The following is a 19,300-nucleotide window of genomic DNA, read 5'->3' as shown; positions in this document are numbered from 1 at the left end:
AAAACGGTTATTGAGTAACAACGTTCGATAGTGTGCACATATGCATTGCAATACTTGACACTGAACATGTATTAATGTTTGTCTTGAAAAGTCTGAAAAATGTTTTGCCTCCAACCACGAATACGCTATTTCCCCCTTTGTCTTTTTCAATTAGTTTAAAAACAAAATTCTAGAAATATTACAGTAATTTTCTCCCATGAGCCAGACTTGAAATACGGAAATGCGAAACAAACAGTAATTTAGTTGTGAAACGGCAGTCATGGCGGTCACAATTATAACATACGCACTAGAATGTTTTAGACCAGAGACAGCGCTAACCATGTTTACTCGCTGACTGTTAGAAAAATGAGACTGGGATGTAATTTTCCAATTTCTGGTTGCTGTTAGTTAGGTAAAAAAAAGGCCCATCGTCCTGGGCAGAAGTGCCTGTCGCTATGATGCTACAACTTGGTAAAATATTGCATTTCAATGGTTTTAATATCTTAGTTTCGAAATCTCCGCAAGTCATAGAGAATCAAAGTTATTCTTAAAAGGCCGTTAGATTTTATTTGATCAATGTTAACGTTCTAAAAGGTTGCGTAACGTTGAACACAACAATGACTGATAAGTATGACAAAGTAAAACAACATAAAGTAAAGTATACTATAGTCAAGAAAACTATTTTGTACCACAGTAAGGTATTAACTCCGGCAAAACGAAATTCAAAGTTGAGGAAACTTGAGCTGGTTCACTTTCGCCTGTCAACGAATAAAATAACATAGATTGAGAGACAAATCGCTCTTTATAATTTAATCAATCTTCTCAAGTCTTCCAACGGGTCTGAAAGGTTAATGAACAATAGAATCTAAAAACCTATTCATGGAAAGGTCACTGCATACTAAGGTTCCGACACGTTTTCTTTTAATTAAGTTATCCTAAAATGGGTAAGAAAAGGTAGGAGATTTACAGCATGCACCTTAAACACAAAAAGTTCACTTATTTTTTATCAGCCCTACACTTTAACGCACGCCCATAAAACACGATCTGATAGACGAGTGAGCACTTTACTATTTAGAGACTGAGGAGTAGATGTCTTGACGATCTTATGAGGAAATCCATGAGCTTACACAGAAATGTGGGAGAAGAGTGGTTTCACAGTCTCAAAATGAGCAATTTATAAGCTACGTTACTGAATATCATTTGTTGTAGTGATCCTGTGTATGCACCCAACGGGCGGTATTTTATCATCATCATCATCAATGCCTTTCACCCCTGGCAGGGTATAGGCCACACACAAGATCCTTCCATTTATCTCTGTCCTGAGCAATCCTTCCAAGCCCGTTCCAAGTGAGCTTCATTTCTCTCATGTCCCTTTTCACGCATCTCCTCCATGTTTCCCGTGGCCTACCCCTGCCTCGTGCTCCTTGTGAGTTCCACTGCAGTGACTGTCTCGTGATGTTTCCGCTGGGCTTTCTTAAGGTGTGTCCCATCCATCGCCACTTTCTTAGTCCTATTTCTACTTCTATATCCTTTTGTCCTGTCCTTTCCCACAGTTCTTCATTTCTTATTCTATCCTGCCACTTAATTCTTAGAATACTCCTCATACATCTGTTGATGAAAGTCTGGACTTTATTCAGTACTGTTTTCGTTGTCTTCTAAGTTTCGCAGCTGTAGAGGAGCACAGACTTGACGTTGGAGTTAAAGAGTCGAATCTTGGTGCGGAGCGAGATGTTGCTTGCTTTCCAGACTTTTGATAATTGCTTGAAGGCTGACCTTGCCTTGGCGGTTCTTGCTTTAACGTCTGCCTCGGTTCCACCTTTACCATCGATGACACTTCCAAGGTAGGTAAAGGAGTCCACTTCTTCCAGGGGAGTGTCTTCCACTGTCACAGCAGGGCTTGAAACTTTTCCTAGCTTCACTACTTTTGACTTGCCTGGATGTATACATAGGCCAACACTCCTTGATAGGCTGTTGAGTTCCTTGGTCTTTTCTTGCATCTGAGCATGTGTGTGAGAGAGCAGCGCAAGGTCATCCATTGTATTCCATTACGTTTGCCTCTGGTGGCTTCTTTCATGACCCAGTCAATTGCCAGTATGAAGAGGAAAGGTGGGAGCAAGCATCCTTGTCGCACACCTGTCTGTACCTGGAATGGTTCTGAGAGTTGTCCTTCGTGGAAGACTTGGCAGTTTGTTCTATCATAGGTGGCCTTCACAAGCTTGACGATTTTCTCAGGTATTCCAAAATGCCGCATGAATTTCCAAAGAGCTTCCCTGTCCACGCTGTCAAACGCCTTTTCATAGTCAATAAAGTTGACCACGAGTGGAGAGTTCCATTCAAGCGATTGCTCAACTCTGCGATCTGGTCCACACATGATCGGACTTGCGGAATCCTGCCTGGTTTCCTCGAAGCTTCTCATCTGTTGCCAGCTTGATTCTCTCCAGGAGTATCCTGTTGAAGACTTTCCCAGGTATGGACAGGAGTGTAATGCCTCTTTGGTTTTTACAATTGCTGAGATCTCCTTTCTTTGGCAGCTTGATTAGGTGGCCTTCCTTCCAGTCTGATTGTATTTCCTCCTTTTGCCGAACCTTTTCAAATAGAGCATAGAGAATTTCCACAAACCTATCTTTCTCTGCCTTAAGAGCTTCCGGTGGTATATGGTCGGGACCAGCTGCCTTGTGGGACTTCAGTGTTTTTATAGCGGCTGCAATTTCCTCTCTTGAAGGTGGTTCTGTGACTATTGGGAGGTCATTTCTGGCTGGAAGAATTTCTGGTTGGTTTTCTGGATGTGGTCTGTTCAATAGTTGATCAAAGTGTTCTCTCCATCAGTTAAGTTGGCCCTCTGGGTTGAAGATAGTCTTTCCCTCTTTGTCTTTCACTGGTAGAGTGGGTTTGCTGAACCTACCTGAAAGAGTACTTGTAGTCTGGTGTACAATCCGTAAGTGCCCGTCTGTTGCTGCTTTCTCAGCCTTTTCCGCCAGGCCATTCATGTAGGTATTCTTGTCTTTCTTGATGGAATTCTTTACCTCCCGGTTTACTTCGGTGTACTCTTGTTTTGCAGCGAGTTCCTCAGTTCGGGTACGGCTGTTGTTGACTTGGGCCTTCAGCTCTCTTCTTCTATTTTATAAAGGGTCCAAAAGAATTAAATTTTGGGTACATGCCTGAGAAAAGTGTTCAGATGTGTTAAGTTTAACTTTTGTAGTTTATATTATATTTCTGCAAGAATGACATTTCCTTACGCGTCTGCTGAACCCCCCCCCCCCAGATTATCTCATATCTTAAAAAAAAAAAGAAAAAAGAAATGGACACCTTTCTGAGTGAACCTTTCGAACCCCAGGATATATGTACCCTTATTTACTTGTTGTTTACTCCCCTTCTATTGCTGGCGAGGACCAGTTTGACTGAGGGTTAGTGCGCATAGATTCCTAGGTTAAAAGCTGAGAAGACATGGAGGTAGCGGGCGTCCCTTTACTAGGTTCATTGTTAATATTGCAGCTTGACCTCGGAAACATCATTTTACCCATTATGTCTGCATTATAAGGGATATTGTGATGATTAAGAATGTGATTTATCGTTTTATTGAGCATTTGTTCGCTTGTGATGCCAGCATTGCTGCATTATATTAAAAACAAGCAAGCTTTATTTATTTTGCGCATACATATACACTTAACTCCAACGTTGTTTTTTGTTTCAAATGTAATAATGCATACACAGGATCACTACAGTAAATGATTTACAGTAACGTAGCCCTGATTTTGAGACAGCCGCACCACCTTGCCCCCACATTTCCGTGTCTGCTTGAAGGTTTGCTCACAAGACCATCTAGACATCTGCTCCAGGTTAGTCTTGAAAAGTGCTCACACGATTGTTGGACCATGTGTCGTCGGCATGATTCGGCCTATGAAAGTTTGTCAACTGTTTATGTTTTAGGTGCATGGTATAAATCAACTTTCATTTTTGTCTCCCCTCCCATTTAATAGGCCAACTTCAAAGAAAACGTGTAAAAACTTTAGTTTGCTGCGCTCTTAGTTCGTAGAGCTTTTAGATTCTTTTGGTCATTCCATTTTTAGACCTACATAAAAAGACCTGAGAATAGAAAACGGTGTCATTTGTTTTCATCCTGATTTAACTGTAGACAGATGGAAGTGAACATCTATAGCTCAACTAGAGCGTAGTACAATGTGTCGATGAAAAAAGAGGCAATTCAAAGTATGTCAAAGCATATTGAAGTACTGTAAAGTAAATCACCGTAAAATAAGGGTGTTTACAGTAAACTGTAGTAGCTTGCACGATCTATCAGAAAAATATAATTAAATTTTGCTAAGGTCAGCAACACAAAGAACAAGTCAGAACTTTTACTGTTAAGTGAAATGAAGTTGAATAAAATGCATTTTCGGAAAGCGTATGAAAGAATAATGCAATGTACAAAAGTAAAGAAAAATAAAAAGAGAGAGAGAGAGAGAGAGAGAGAGAGAGAGAGAGAGAGAGAGAGAGAGAGAGAGAGAGAGAGAGAGAGAGAGAGAAGAGAGAGAGAGAGAGAGAGAGAGAGAGAGAGAGAGAGAGAGCACGGCGGTCAGGTGTTTGAAAGTAACACGACCAAAATACACCTTTAACACTTTTTATCACTGAATAAATGCGAGAAATGTGATCAAAAGGGAAACATACACCAACAGAATTGCTATAAAACTAGATATCCTAAAATAGGAAGAAATTCCCAGGGGGATAAGAAGAATCAGGGATTTGTCCTTTTCAACAGCGTAATGCACTTATGACCCTCGAACATGGTCTAAATACAACTATGTTTAACGTCTGTTGTGTAACGATTAGGTCTTCACCGTGGCACTCAAAAGACCTGAGTTCGATTCCCATTTGTGCAAGTCGGTTTCATGGGTGATCTCTGTCTTTTCAGATGATTGCTGTATCCCGCACAGCCCTGGTTTGCTGTGGAAGGCAGGGTCACTGCAGCCCGCTTCCTTAATTATAGTCGCTGTCGTAGCTCTCAGACTCCCATCCGTAAGGCCGTGGGTTCGAATCCCGTCAGGGGCCCGACGTTGTGTCCTTGGGAAGGCACTTTACTGTTTACACGAGTTTCTCACTTCACCCAGATGGGATTGGGTACCCGTTTATAGAGAGTAAAAGATCTTGTCAGTTTGTTAATGTTTGAGCGGTTAATCAGCTGCTTGCAATGTATGCTCCCCGTGAAGTCGAGAATGTTTCTGAGTGTTCTATAGTCTGCTGGCGTTATAATAAGCGCATAGAGCTTGCTGTCGAGCGGGGATAAGCGCTATAATAATAGATAGCATTTGCATAGCGCAAATCTCCACTCAACAGCAAGCTCAATGCGCTTCTCAATCTATACTATTACTCCAGCACACCTGAGAGCATTCTAAAGCAACCTCAACTTCCTGGGAAGCATGCAGTGCAATCGGCCATTTATAGGCCCTAAAGCACTAACATACTGACAATGGTCAAGATCTTTCGCTATCTATGGCTGGGTACCCATTGTCACCTGGGTGAAGTGAGGAAAATTCGCGTAAAGTGTCTTTCCCAAGGACACGACGTCGGCCCACCGCGGATCTAACCCCCGAATCTGCTACCTCACGATTAGGAGTCCGGTATCCTAACCACTAGTCCACCGACACGCCAAATGATATTATTATTATTATTATTATTATTATTATTATTATTATTATTATAATAATAATAATAATAATAATAATAATAATAATAATTATTATTATTAAAATGGTGTATGTAAAATAAAATTGTCTTCAGTATCAAAGTATTATGTCTAATAAAGCGGAAACATTCAATCTTTCAGATACGAATACAACGATATTTTGTCATCAAGTTTTATCCCAATCTGCAGTCTTGCTGTGGTTGTTGTAGTTGAAACTGTTGTTGGTGCTGATGATACAGAATAATGCAGTCATACAAAGGGAAGTGTTATTCTGAAAGATCCTGCCCTTTTCCCGTACAATCCCCAAACAAACAAACAAACAAACAAACAAACAAACAAACAAACAAACAAACAAACAAGCAAGCTAAACAAACAAACCATTGCCGACCATAGAAGGGAGAATGATATAGACCACCCTCCCCCCTCTTCTTTTTACCCACCCGGAATCAAAACATGAGCAGTCGCAGGATAAGTACACAGATGACAACACCACGAGGTACTCACCCTGCCCACCTCATTCCCCTCTCAATGCTCCAACAAACCCTAGCACACAGAGAGAAAAAGGGAGAGAGGGAGAGAAAGAAAGAGAGATAGAAAGAGAGAGAGAGAGAGAGAGAGAGAGAGAGAGAGAGAGAGAGAGAGAGAGAGAGAGGAATTACGATAAAAAGGTGTGGAAAAAGAGGATTATATTATTATTATCCTAGTCAGTCGTTTGTGTTGCTTCCGGAGTGTACGACTGCCCACACGGAAAGATCCGACTTCGAGATAGTTTTCTCGCCTCTTCATTATACTAATGGGCGAAAGGGGACTCCCTGAGAGACAAGAAAGGTCAGCGAGTTTCTGGCCAACCGGAAAGAGATAGTTACGGCTTTTCTTATTTCCTCAAGGGAGCATTCAGTAACTGTTGTCTGTAAAGTACTTGGAGTTCGGGAAAAAGCGGAATTCATTTAGCTCCTGATTTGTGCCTGTTGTTGTTGTTGTTGTCGTTTGTGCGGATTCTGTTGTTGTTGTTGTAGTTGTTGTTGTTGTTGTTGGTGCTGTTGCTGTTGTTGTTGATGTTGCTGTTGTTGTTGTTGTTGTTGTTGTTGTTGTTGTTGTTGTTGCTACTGCTGCTGCTACTACTGTTGCTGCATCTGCTGTTGTTTGTACTGTTCGATTAGATTTGAATTGTTTTGAATGATCGTACTCGTATTTTAGTACATAGCCCTGAAGGCCAAAAACAGAACTCATTTACACGATTTTCAAAAGTACAGGTATACACTACATCACGACATAACAAAGTCACAGCACTTCATGTGATTGCTTGTTCGTTTGCCCAAACAAAATCATCATGTCCATGTTTCGCAAAATTACTATAATTGTTGATTGATGCTATTTATTTTCGGTTGTTGCTGGTGTTATAATTATTGCTGGTGTTGTTGCTACTGTTGTTTTTGTTGTTGTTGTTGTTCCTGATGTTATTGTTGATGCAGTTGTTGTTGTCGTTATTATTATTATTGTCATTGTTGTGGCCGACAGCTTTAGAAGCCAACGGAGTCAGTAGTTGTGGTTGGTTGTTGTTGTTTTTTTTGGTCTCCATTGTGCCTACCTACATCGGAGACTCTCCCCTGTTTTGGTTTTTTTTTGTTGGAATAAGTGTTTTACGGTGCTCGCAACTGCATAAGGTCACATGAGCGCGCGGAACACCCCAAACATTTTCAGTTAGTAGGAAATTTTGAATTTTGCCGGGGTGGCGGCCGAAGCCAACTCTTATCGATTTTGGACCATCAATGGATCTTAAAAGTGCGCAATTTGCTCATGGGACCTCCTAGATTTTTTGCCTTGTCCGAGAAGGCTACGTGCAGATCTTACCTATCAAGATCAGGGGTGTGGCTGAAAGACAGCAGTAAGAAAGAGCCAAGGAGAAGCAGAAGAAAGGCTGCAAAAGGAGTCCTCCACAGGAGGGGGCAAAGGAGGAGACGGGGTGGGGGCAGAAAGTGGAGGCGAAAGCAGACGACTGGAAAGGATGTGAAAGGAGAACATTTTCGAGAAGAACATTTTCCGTTGCTATCCGGATTTGAACCCCGGACCTATCGAATGAGAGACGAACACCTTCAGGCCACGAGAACCCCCCTTGGAGACCCCAACAAGGGTGCTTCTCTCCAGGACCCTTGCCTCCTTCGGGCGAGTTTCCCACTGTCCTCCCAGAATTAATTTCCTTCTCTTACTTTCGGAGGCGGGGCAGCTCTGAAGCCAGTGTGTCAGGTCCTGGTCTTTATTCTCACTCAGGGGGCACAGTGGATCTGTTGTTTGGTCGACTTTTTTTTGACAGTCCCGTAGCAGGGTATGATGACCAGACCAAAGCTTGGCGAGAAGGATCTGGTCGCTGCAGGATCACATCTCTGCTTCTCTCTGTATGGAGTATGCTCTAGTGTACTATCTTCATTGTTCTCTCATGCATTACGGGTTCTTGTGTGAGTCATTTTATGGTAACACAAGGGCAGCTGTATGACACGGGGCGCTCTGGTCCCGGGACGGTCGTAGTCTCTTTCCTTTCGTGACTTTGTCAGCGAGTGCGTTCCCAGAAATCTTGTTGCTGCCCAGAGCTCACTACATTGTCCACCAGGAGCAAAGATTTACCAGTCCATGTCTCAGACAGTGAAGTGAGCAGGCGGTGCCGAGCAAGATCAGTCAAAGGGACTGATTGTCGGTTTTGCCTCATTTTTCCTCTTTCCTTTTTTTCCTAGCTTCTCCTTTTTTTTTGGTCAGTGTTTTATACGGCGCTCTCAACTGCATAAGGTCATATGAGTGCGCGGGACACATTAAACATTTGCAGTGGGTAAGAAATTTTGAATTTTGCTCGGATTGCGGCCTACTCTTTCTCGATTTTTGGACCACAAATGGATTTTTAACACGCAAAACTTGCAAACGGGACATCCGAGATTTTATGCCCTTGTCCGAGAAGGCTAGGTGTAGATATTTCCTACCACAAGATCAGGGGTTTAACTGAAAGAGCAGTGAGAAGGAGCCATGGAGAAGCAGTAGAAAGGCTGCTGAAAGAGTCAGGAGCCCAAAGGTGGGGGATAGGGGGGTGAGGTGGTTGAGTCAGAAAGTGGAGGCGAAAGCAGACGACAGAACATTGTTAAAGAACAGGTAAAGATGTGAAGGGAGAAGATTTTGGAGAGGAAAAACTGTCCGTCGCTGTCCGGATTCGAACCCGGGACCTTTTGAATGAGAGGCGAACACTTTAACCTCTAGGCCACGAAAGCCTCCTTCTTTGTTCCTGTTGATTGCCTTCTCAAGGTTCCACTCCCTTTCCCCTCATGGTCTGGTGTAGGAGTAAATAAAAAGCCTCCTCTCTTGGGTGAGCAGTTTGAGGTTGATATTTTATTTTGGTAAGTGTTTACGGTTCTGGTAACTGCAAGAGGTTATATGAACACGCGGGGCACATTAAATATTTTCAGTTGATGGGAAAATTGGATTTTGCCCCGGTGGCGGCCGAAGCCTACTCTTATCGATTTTGGACCACCAAAGGATCTTTCACATGTGCAGCTTGCACAAGGAACCTCTGAGAATTTCCGCCCTTTTCCGAGAAAGCTAGGCGTACATCTTACCTACCATAATAAGATCAGGGGTGTGGTTGAAAAACAACAGTAGGAAGGAGCAAAGGAGTAGTAGTAGATAGGCTGCAAAAAGACTCAGGAGCCCAAAGGATGGGGAAAAGGAGGTGAGTAGGTGAGGGCAGGACATGGAGACGAAAGCAGACGACAGAACATTGTTAGAGAGCAGGAAAGCAGGCGAAAGGAGAACTCTTAGAGAAGAAAGTTTTCAGTCGCTATCCGGATGCGAACCTGGGACCTATTGCAAGAGAGGCGAACACCTTAACCTCTAGACCACGAGTGTCCTTTGCTTGGGGTTCGAATTTTTCTCCCAATCCTTGCGTTTTAGTTGCTGTACTGTGTGGTTTGTTGCCGAAAATTGTCACGGATGATCATGAGGAAGGCGTAGTGCATTTTACTTAGACAAGAAGACAGCTGGCATTGATGTTGGACTTGATGCTAAAAATTCTCGTCTCGCCATCCACACTACAGAGAGAACAGCAGCTGATTGACCTATTTAAAGCTCTGTCTCTATGAGGCACACTAAAATTAACATGTGAAAGGAAATCCCCTGGAGAGCTCATGTCAGCAAGGTCATTCAGGAATTCCGTTCTCAGGATTATCATGTTTAGCGTTTCAGAGGTCCCGAGAGGACCTTGAGATACATGGATCTCCCCCCTCTCCCCCCCCCCCCAAATAATAATTAAAAGAATAAAAAATGACAATCAAACAAAAATCGATCCAATTTCTTTTCTTCCAAGGCTTTCTTTTTTTCAGGAAATATTAAGAGTGGTATGTGTCCCTCAATAAAGCCTTTATTCCAAGGAGATGACTTGAGGTTGACGGAAATTCTATTAATTTCTGACACTGAAAGCATGGCGAAAAGTAAACAAATCAAAATGCCTTCTTTTAAGGGACGGTATTAATTGTTTTTATGTTTGTTGTTTTTGTTGTTGTTGTGTTTTTGAGGACAGCGGGCGTGATTTGTTTCGGAGAGGGGGGAGGGGGGGGCACTTTGAGATTAAAATTGTTGTTTTTCTTGTGGTAAGTGTATTACGGCGTTCACAACTGCATAAGGTCATATAAGCGCGCGGGACACATTAAACATTTTCAGTTTGTAGGAAATTTTGAATTTTTCGTGGCTGGCGTCTGGAGCCTACTCCTATCGATTTTGGACCATAAGGGGATCTTAAATGTGCGCAACTTGCACACAGGATCTCCGAGATTTTTCGCCCTTGTTCGAGAAGGCTGTCATGAGAACAGGAGGTTGGCCGAAAGGCAGCAGTAAGAAGGAGCCAGGGAGTAGCAGTAGATAAGCTGCAGAAAGAGTCAGGGAGCCTAGAAGTTAAGGCCTCTCATTCAAAAGTTCCAGGTTCGAATCCGGGTAGCGATGGAAACATTTTCTACTCTAAAATTGTCTCTTTTCACCTCCTTTCCTGCTCTCTAGCAATATTCTGTCGTCTGCTTTCGTCTCCACTTTCTGCTCTCAACTGAAAATATTAGGTGTGTCCCGCGCGCTCATATGTCCTGTAGTTGCGAGCACCGTAAAACACTTACCAAAAAATAAAAAAAGAAAGAGTCAGGAGCCCAGAGGAGGGGGCAAAGGAAAATTTGTCCGTCGCTATCCAGATTTCAACTCGGGACCCATTAAATGAGAGGCAACACCTTAACCTCTAGGCCACGAGAGCCCCCCCCCCCCTCCCACCGCCCCCAAACTGGTTATCGAGAGGCAGTTTTTCTTATCAAAGACAATGGATTCATGAGTGAAGAGGTAGAGCAACACCTCAAGTTTCTCAAATACCAGCATTCTGTAATTGTCCCAGCAACTTTGTAAAGAATTGTGAAATGTATAGAACGATTTTTAGGTACTTAAAACTGTCTATTGTGAGTCTGAGGTCGGTGCAAATGGTGCAAAACAAAGTGTGGTGAAATTTCAACTCTAAATTTTATAAAGGGAAGGAATAAATCTGTCCGATGTAATAACTATGTATTTGTGCGAGAAACCATTACGCGCTTTGGTTGCTCTTTTAGGGCGGAGATAGAGTTGACCTACACTCGCAATTCACACTGCTTCCATATTTCATGGCAGAGTGAGTTCACAAGCCGTTCTCACTGGCCCCTGCCGAGACACGTCTTTGACATGGCTCATTTAGGTTCAAGGTGATGTCAGCTTCCAGTTGTTGGCGTTTCTTATTAGAGATTTATGTGCCTTATTGGCCCAAGAGAAGGTAAGATTACAGAAGAAAATATTGGGTCCACAACATTTTAAAAAGAAAATTAATGAACGGGGAATGCCATCACCTTCTTGAAGAAGTTCTGAGAGACACAAAAAATGTCTGAGCTATTTACGAGTGACGCCAGCAACTTTTAATCTGTTGCTGGAGATGATATCTCCCGTTATTGAGAAACGGGAAACCAATTTCAGGAAGCTGTTATCACCCAGGGTCGTCATTGTGCCATCTTCCCGGATGAACCCTGGACGAAATGTAATGCAACGGTAAAAATGTAATCACGGTCCGTCCGTGTTTGGAAGATGAGGAGACAACCGTGAACTTTCAAACGGTGGTTTGTAGGCTACAGTCCGCTCGCTTACAACGGTTTTATTGAGCTTTTGTGCAACCGGCGAGGAAGCAGTGTGAATTTGTACGAAATGTGAGTTCACTCTGTCTCGACCCTTAGGACGAAAATAGAAAGCTAATACGGGGTGCCCACTACGTATGGGATCGCTGGACTCGGCCGCCTAAAAAACAAACGTGTTTGTTTTCAGTTTCATGCGATCTAGTCGGGCGATCGGCCCCATTCAGCAGTCGTGGGCACCTGTATTACTTTAAGGAAAAAAAAGACACGACTACCTCAACTTATAGAGAGGATATTGATAACATGCTTCAAAGGTAAACAGGCTGAAAAGAATTCAGTACGACATTCTGTCATTTCTTGGGAGAATTGGAGCCCTGAAAGAATTGGTATTATTTCTCTCACAATAGGATATAATTTTTCAAGCTCAAATATTACGTCTCAACCCACCCACCTCCCCCCTTTTGCACCCCTTCAGATTGTGGGCACTCATTATTCAAAATATTTCACCATTATTTTCAGAAGTAGAGTGTATGATAACGGCGCAGAATATCAATTATTCATACAGGCAAAATTAATAGGAAAAAGTGAATATAAATTAAATCACGGCCTCAGCAATATGATGATAAAGCTTCGGGGCCTCTCAGATATGAATATTCAAAAGTCTGGCTTCGACTGGCAATACGGGAGCCCCTGCCTCCTGCGTCGCTCTCGAATATCAGTCAGAACTTTCTGGGACGCGTTTCATTAAGACCTGCAATTCCCCAAACACTCAAGGCCCGTCCCACTCACCCGCCACTCCCTCCAGCACCGACACCCCTTTCCCCGGAGTCGGAGGTGGGACTTACAATTAAATAATACTCTTTTCTAAATAGGAAATCACAGACTTCTGACCAGCGTCTGTGGTGTACCGGCTAGGTGTTTTGCTGTCGCACGCAGAAGACTCGAGTTCGATTCCATGTGGGGTCACTTCCCATAAAGTCCCCTTGGTCTTTCTGCTGGGACGTCGCTCGAGGTAGTCTTGACAACCCGTCAAGTAACTAATCTAAATTGTGTTGATGGGGGCTTAAAAGCACTAAAATAGAAAAAAGACCCGCTTGTAGTTGTAGGCTAGTATTTCTGCAAGGAAAGCTAGGAAATCATTTAGGTTCAATTACGACACCTCGAAGAAAATGTATTTTTTGAAAATTGAGCACTGTACTCTGTCTTACACTGTGATAGATCCCACCCAGCCCGAGTTGGCCCTAAGTAACAGGCAAGGGCGAAGCCGCCCTCTTCTTTATTGATGTACTTTGTGTCGGTACTGGCGGAAACACCCAACTACAACTTCTTTCTGTCCATTCTCTCTCTCTCTCTCTCTCTCTCTCTCTCTCTCTCTCTCTCTCTCTCTCTCTCTCTCTCTCTCTTTCCCTCCCTCTCTGTCTGTCTGTCTGTCTGTCTCTCTTTCTCCCCCCCTCTTTTTCTTTCTCTTTCTCTCTCCGTTCACTCTCTCATTCACACACACACACACACACACACACACACACACACACACACACACACACACACACACACACACACGCGCGCGCGCGCGCGCACATACACATGCACACATTCTCTCTCTCTCTCTCTCTCTCTCTCTCTCTCTCTCTCTCACACACACACACACATACACACAAACATGAATTATGTAGTCCATAACAATATTAATGTACCACAGACACAGAGTATATTCTTGGAATAAAAGCTTGCTTAGGATTTCTGTTGGCCAAAAGCACAAATGTTTTCGAGAAGAGAAGTGACCATTTGAGAAGTCGACGAAATGCCGTTGCTCAGAATCTGAATCCAAGCCGCCCGTATCACAACAGGAGCTCTGAAATCAACACCTTCTGCTGAACTTGAGACGACATCAGGACTCCTAACCAAGGAAGATCGCAGAGATGCAAAGACCCTAACCCAAGTAGCAGCGTTCAGGAGGCTAAAATACCACCCCAGGAAGAATAAAACGACACAGCGAACGCTGAAATGACTTAAAGGAGCGGCGCTTTGCACACTGCAGCAAAGAACTGGAACATTAGTAAATGCCCAAAAAGGAATATTTCCCGGAAAAGATCGCCTTGTGTATTGCTGTGTGTATTTGGGAAGACATAACATCCCTACACATACGAAACAGCATCTCTGGCATGAGTACACCAGACTCACAGACCAGCCTGGAAAATAGAGCTCTTGCATCCAAACACCTTGACAAGTGATATCCTAAGCCTAAGGAGCTATGAACTAAGGTCTGTACAGATGGATCAGAAGGGGATGCAGTTCGGAATGGAGAGGAAGTCAAAGCGAGCCCTGCAGTCGCCTCCGCGCTACTAACCACAGCAAAGCTGCAACAGTTGCTATGAAAACTGCAACCACTCGAATCAGATCAAACCCACTTTCCTCTTCCACACAGATGCCCTTTCCGTACTTAAAGCCATTCAATCAAACAGAGACAGTGAGCTAAACGACTTCGCGAATACAATTGCAAGCCTTTGCAAAAATCACACAGTTGTGCTACATAATAGACACCATCTTACTGTAACTTGTTCGGGCATGAAATTGCTGATTCTTTAGCAAAAGTAAGGGTCTCGATCAGAGCAACCTGAAAAAAGGACTAGACTAACCTTTCAGAGGCCAAACCCATCAGCAAAAGGAGGCTACAAGCAAAGTGGAAGGAACAACATTCACACTGAAACCAGGATGACCTCTACTAACTCCTCACCCATCAAGAGCAAGTTGTTCAGTTCGGACTTAGAACAGCACACAACCGACTGAAACACACTTCTACACGAAGTTCAAAACCCGAAATTCATAGCCGTGTCAGTGCGGAACCTGCGTCCAAACAGCAAACCTTGCGGCAAGTCTGCCCAAAGCTTGAGGCGCTTAGAAAGACATATTGCCCTAACCTAGGCAGAGAGACCCAAAACTTTTGGGGCCGAGAGGACCAGCGGCGAACAGCAGCCTTCGAACTAGAGACTGGGATGTCCATTTAAAGAAGAAGAAAAAGAAGAAGAAAAAGAAGAAGAAGAAGAAGAAAAAGAAAACTGATTTAATAATATAGTAGTTTACGAAACAGAATTTTTTTTGCCTCTTGCATTTCCAGTAACCGTGAAACGAAGTCCTCTTATTTTAATTCTGAGAACCGTTTTCTTTCTCTTTCGTCTCTTCTCCTTTTTATTTCAATTCTGAGAGTCTATTTCTTTCTCTTTGTTCTTTTCCATCCTATTCATCTGTGTGTCTATTCTCATTTCTTCTGTCTCTTTTTCTAAAAAAAAAAAATTAATTCTGAGTGTCCTTCCTTTTCTCTTTCGTGTCTTCTCGAGGCTCCTCCTTTTTGTCCACTCGTCCTATCTTCTGTTTCTTTTTCTAGCTGGCAGGACAAGAACGGACACGATAATGAGCCAGAAGCAGGAAAGTTCCGAAGTATAATATTGTCAACGTGACTTTGATAAACAACGACAAAGCTGTTCCTGAACATTTCTCTTCTCGATGCCCCCCCCCCCCTTGAATAGGATTGACCTAGAAAACAAAGATAACGCAGTAGGTCTTGGGGATGGGCAGGCGACCGAGAACTGTCAGTTGGCATTAACTGATGGGATGTCAGAATGGCGATGTTCAAAACTAACAATTATTCCAACAAAACAAACGGGCGTAGTCTTAACAAACAAGCAAACAACAATGAGACAAAACTAATGAGTACTTAAAACAAACGGGCATAGTTTCACTTCACAAATTATGAGTTACGACTTTTGTGTCTTGCTTTAGGTCTACTTTTCCATAACTGTACTTTGTGTGATAAAACTGCTCTCCGCACTAGTTCATATTTTTACCCCACTACCCCCCCCCCAAAAAAAAAGCAAAACTAAAACGCATATTTATATGAATATTTTTGTATTTTATATACAGCGCTAATAGTTGTTTGCCGTTTGATAGCTCGAACATTGTCAGATTTTCTGCACCCCACACGTTCAACTAAAAACAAAAGAAATTGTGCCCTTCCCCCTCTCCCCCTCTCCCTAAAAAAGACAAAATTTATCCAACATGAAATCGATTTGAAAGAAATCTCGTCCCCAATAGCCCCAACCAGAACAACAACAAGACACAAACAACCCCCCCCACCCTCCGAAAAACCCAACCAAACAAAATAAACAAACAAACAAAACACACAACAAAAATAACGAACAAAAACAAAACAGAAACAACAACAACAAACGTCCAACCAACCAAACATAAATAACAACAAAAAAAAAAACCAACTTCAAAAACAGACAACAACAACGAAAACAAGGCGACAACAAAACGGAAAAATTTCCCAAATCAAACTTACTCGGCGAGCTTGATTTGCATGTCATATGAGACAGTTGGGAAATGATAGAGCAAAAAATAGACCAGATTGTTCACTGATAAGGATGTTTGTTGACACTCTTACTTCTCCCCACGACATTCTGTGGGTTGTTACACTGCATTATGCCTCACCCAGAACGTCATCATGCCCCTTTTCTCTGTTTGTCTGTCTATCTGTCTGTCTGTCTGTCTTCTTTCTGTTTGTCTTTCTGTCTGTCTATCGGATTCGGTCTCTCTCTCTCTCTCTCTCTCTCTCTCTCTCTCTCTCTCTGTCTGTCTGTCTGTCTGTCTGTCTGTCTGTCTGTCTGTCTGTCTGTCTGTCTGTCTGTATACCCTTCTCCTCCCACCCCGCGCCCTCTCTATCTTTCGCTCTCTCGCGCTCTCTCTCTCTCTCTCTCCCTGTCCCACCTCTCTGTCTGTTCTCCCGTATTATGTATTTGGATTTCCCTTCTGACTTGATATACATTAAAATAGTCTTGTACTGAGTGCTACCAAGACAAAAGGAGGTCTCCAACTTACTTGTTTCGTAATCTTCTATAAAAATGTGCAACCCTGAGAACATGTGGACTATCATGATAACAAAGATAGTAAATAACAAGATGGGCCACTCAGCCTAAAAAGTGTCCGCAGGAAGTATGCTCTTTGCTTCAGATGGCGCTGCAGTCTGTTTTGAAGCTCTCTTTCGTTTTTCCAGAAGAAGAATAGGAATAGCACCTCCTTGCGTGCGCAGATCGACTGCTGTTCATCAGCAGTTCGGGTACGTTCAGTGCGGAGTTTTAGTTTTTTTTAATTTTAATGACCTCTCGCCCTTCATTCTAAAGTCAAATTAAACGAAGAAAACCATCTCCTTTTCCTCCGGAAGAGGTTTTTTGTCAGCGTAAGCATTTTTAAAAAGCGTTCTTCCGAAATTTATCCCAAAACTTGCTAGTTTCACTTTGATTTTTTAAAAACTCAAGTAGGGTAACTCTGTTCGCAAAGAGTGCGCTTTTGTGAAGAGGGCGCCACCAAATTTTGAGGACACTTTTTTAATTGGCTCAAAGAGAGAAGTGGCCCATCTTGTTATGTACTATCATTGATGATAAGTAACGTAGATTATTTTCATGATTATGGGTCACATGCACATAAACCCTGGAAGAAATAACAGATTGCATTGCTTTATTTTGACAAGAGTATCCTTATTTGATCTCGCGCAAGGTGTAGAAAAGACTAATTTTAAAGTCAACATAGTGATCACTATGGGGTGGCATATTTTCTGTGCGATGTAAAAATTGCTCATTTGTAGCCCAAGTGCTGTCGCTGTTTTATTTTTAAAATTTTGTATTATTAGTTTTTCTGTATCTATTTCAGTATTCATTTATTGGGGAGGTGTGACTGATCAGAAATAAGTGCACACGAGCGCTTTTTTAGTAAGCGTTTTAAGCCACTTGCAACACAATTAGGAAGCATAAAAGATTAGAGGTGGTACAAGAGGGTAACTAACACACACACACCAAAACGTGGAGAGATAAGAACGATAAATGTTGTATAGGAAAAAAAAAGAGAGAAAACCACACCAGAGCGCCAGCCAACCAGCCACTCAAGGTTTTTGAATAAAAAGATACAGCACGTATGGGTGTTCGTACGTACTCATTCTCTCAGAGGCTAAATATTGATAAATAATGCATAGCATTTGTATAGCGCAATTTCCATCTCAACAGCGAGCTCTATGCGTATTACAATCTATGCTATTACCCCAAACTGACCTAATAGCCGCCTTTTCAACTACTTTAGGGAATACTGAAATTATGTATCTGTCTAGTTGTCTCTCTTGAACGCATATTATTGTATAAGATAACATCAACACCGAAACGTACTTCTGGCGGCTTTTTATGTTTCATGCCATATGTCTAGACTGCTTTCAGTTCTCTTAACACTTCGGCCACGGCTGTTTTGGAATGACTCATTGCATCAATCTGGATGTTGAGCCTTTGCAAAATCAAACCTTGTCCTCTGTATATTATGTGTGTGTGTGTACCCACAGGTACCTTCCCGGACCAGTGTATCTCTATAGACTACCGACAGCCCGGCAGTGGCCGAATGGAGGGCGCACGGACCTGCATGGCTATAGTAGGTCAGATATTAGCTTTGTCCATTTAATTGAGCAAACAAACGAACAGACATATGCACTGACACACATTTGACTCCATATATTATTATTGTACAAACATTATGCCCATGATGTACAGTCTGTCTGTCTGTCTGTATGTCTGTCTGTCTGTCTGTCTGTCTGTCGGCCGGTCTGTCGGTCGGTCTGTCTTTCTGTCTGTCTCTCTATCTGTCATGCAAACTAAACAAAAGGACACTCACAAACAAATTCATTCTCTCCATCACTCTTATCATTTGACGGAAATGTATGCACAGACGCACAAACACATTCACACACACACACACACACACACACACACACACACACACACACACACACACACACACACCCACACACGCACACACATGCTCTCATGAAAATGTTTGGGGTTTTTTTTTGTTCTTTCAAATCGTTTTGTTTTAATTTTCAAAATGTAGCCAAATTTTACAGCACTTGCATCACAAATATTGGTTATGCAAGTGCAGAAGATTAAACCTCATCAGATCACCCGCCAACAACCCACTCCTTTTTGTTTGAGTATAGGAAATAACTAGAAGAAGCACATCGAGATGAAAACAGTCATTTAGTGCTGGGAAAGAGTAAGACGGACGGAAGAACAGAAATAACAGAGGGAAAGAAAAGCCCCAGCTATCTACAACTGCAAAACAAAACAAGTATACGTAGATGCATACATGTGAACATAAACACAAAACCACCATCACTACCACCACCACCACAGACAACAACAGCAGCAGCAGCAGCAGCAACAACAACAACAACAACACCACTAATAACATCTCTAAAGACTTGATAATAACAAAGAAGAAAAGGACCGAAAAAAAGGTGAAAGACGCAAAGTCATGAAAGAAGGAAGAGCTGAGGTGAGAAAAAAACAACAAACTAACCGAAGGATCTTAAGTGGGCAGGAATCTATCTGATAGAAAGGGAGTATGAAAAAACTAGAACAAAAACAAAACAAAAACAAGACCAAAATAATTGGGGGTGGGGGAG

General features: G+C 42.5%; 1 protein-coding gene across 1 annotated transcript in view; it reads left to right on the top strand.

Annotated features, from left to right (window-relative positions):
- Positions 1 to 19,300, top strand: part of LOC101848725 (voltage-dependent calcium channel gamma-5 subunit-like) — a 68,309-nt gene that overhangs the window by 39,148 nt on the left and 9,861 nt on the right. The window contains exon 3 of the mRNA XM_005092267.3: positions 18,185 to 18,274. Coding sequence (XP_005092324.1) covers positions 18,185 to 18,274 — 90 coding nt within the window. The remainder of the gene's footprint in view (positions 1 to 18,184; positions 18,275 to 19,300) is intronic.

This window comes from Aplysia californica, unplaced genomic scaffold, assembly GCF_000002075.1.
Source record: "Aplysia californica isolate F4 #8 unplaced genomic scaffold, AplCal3.0 scaffold00043, whole genome shotgun sequence".
NCBI classification, from domain to species: Eukaryota; Metazoa; Mollusca; class Gastropoda; order Aplysiida; family Aplysiidae; genus Aplysia; species Aplysia californica.
The sequence above is the reverse complement of the archived record's forward strand: the minus strand, read 5'-3'. Positions and strand labels throughout refer to the sequence as shown.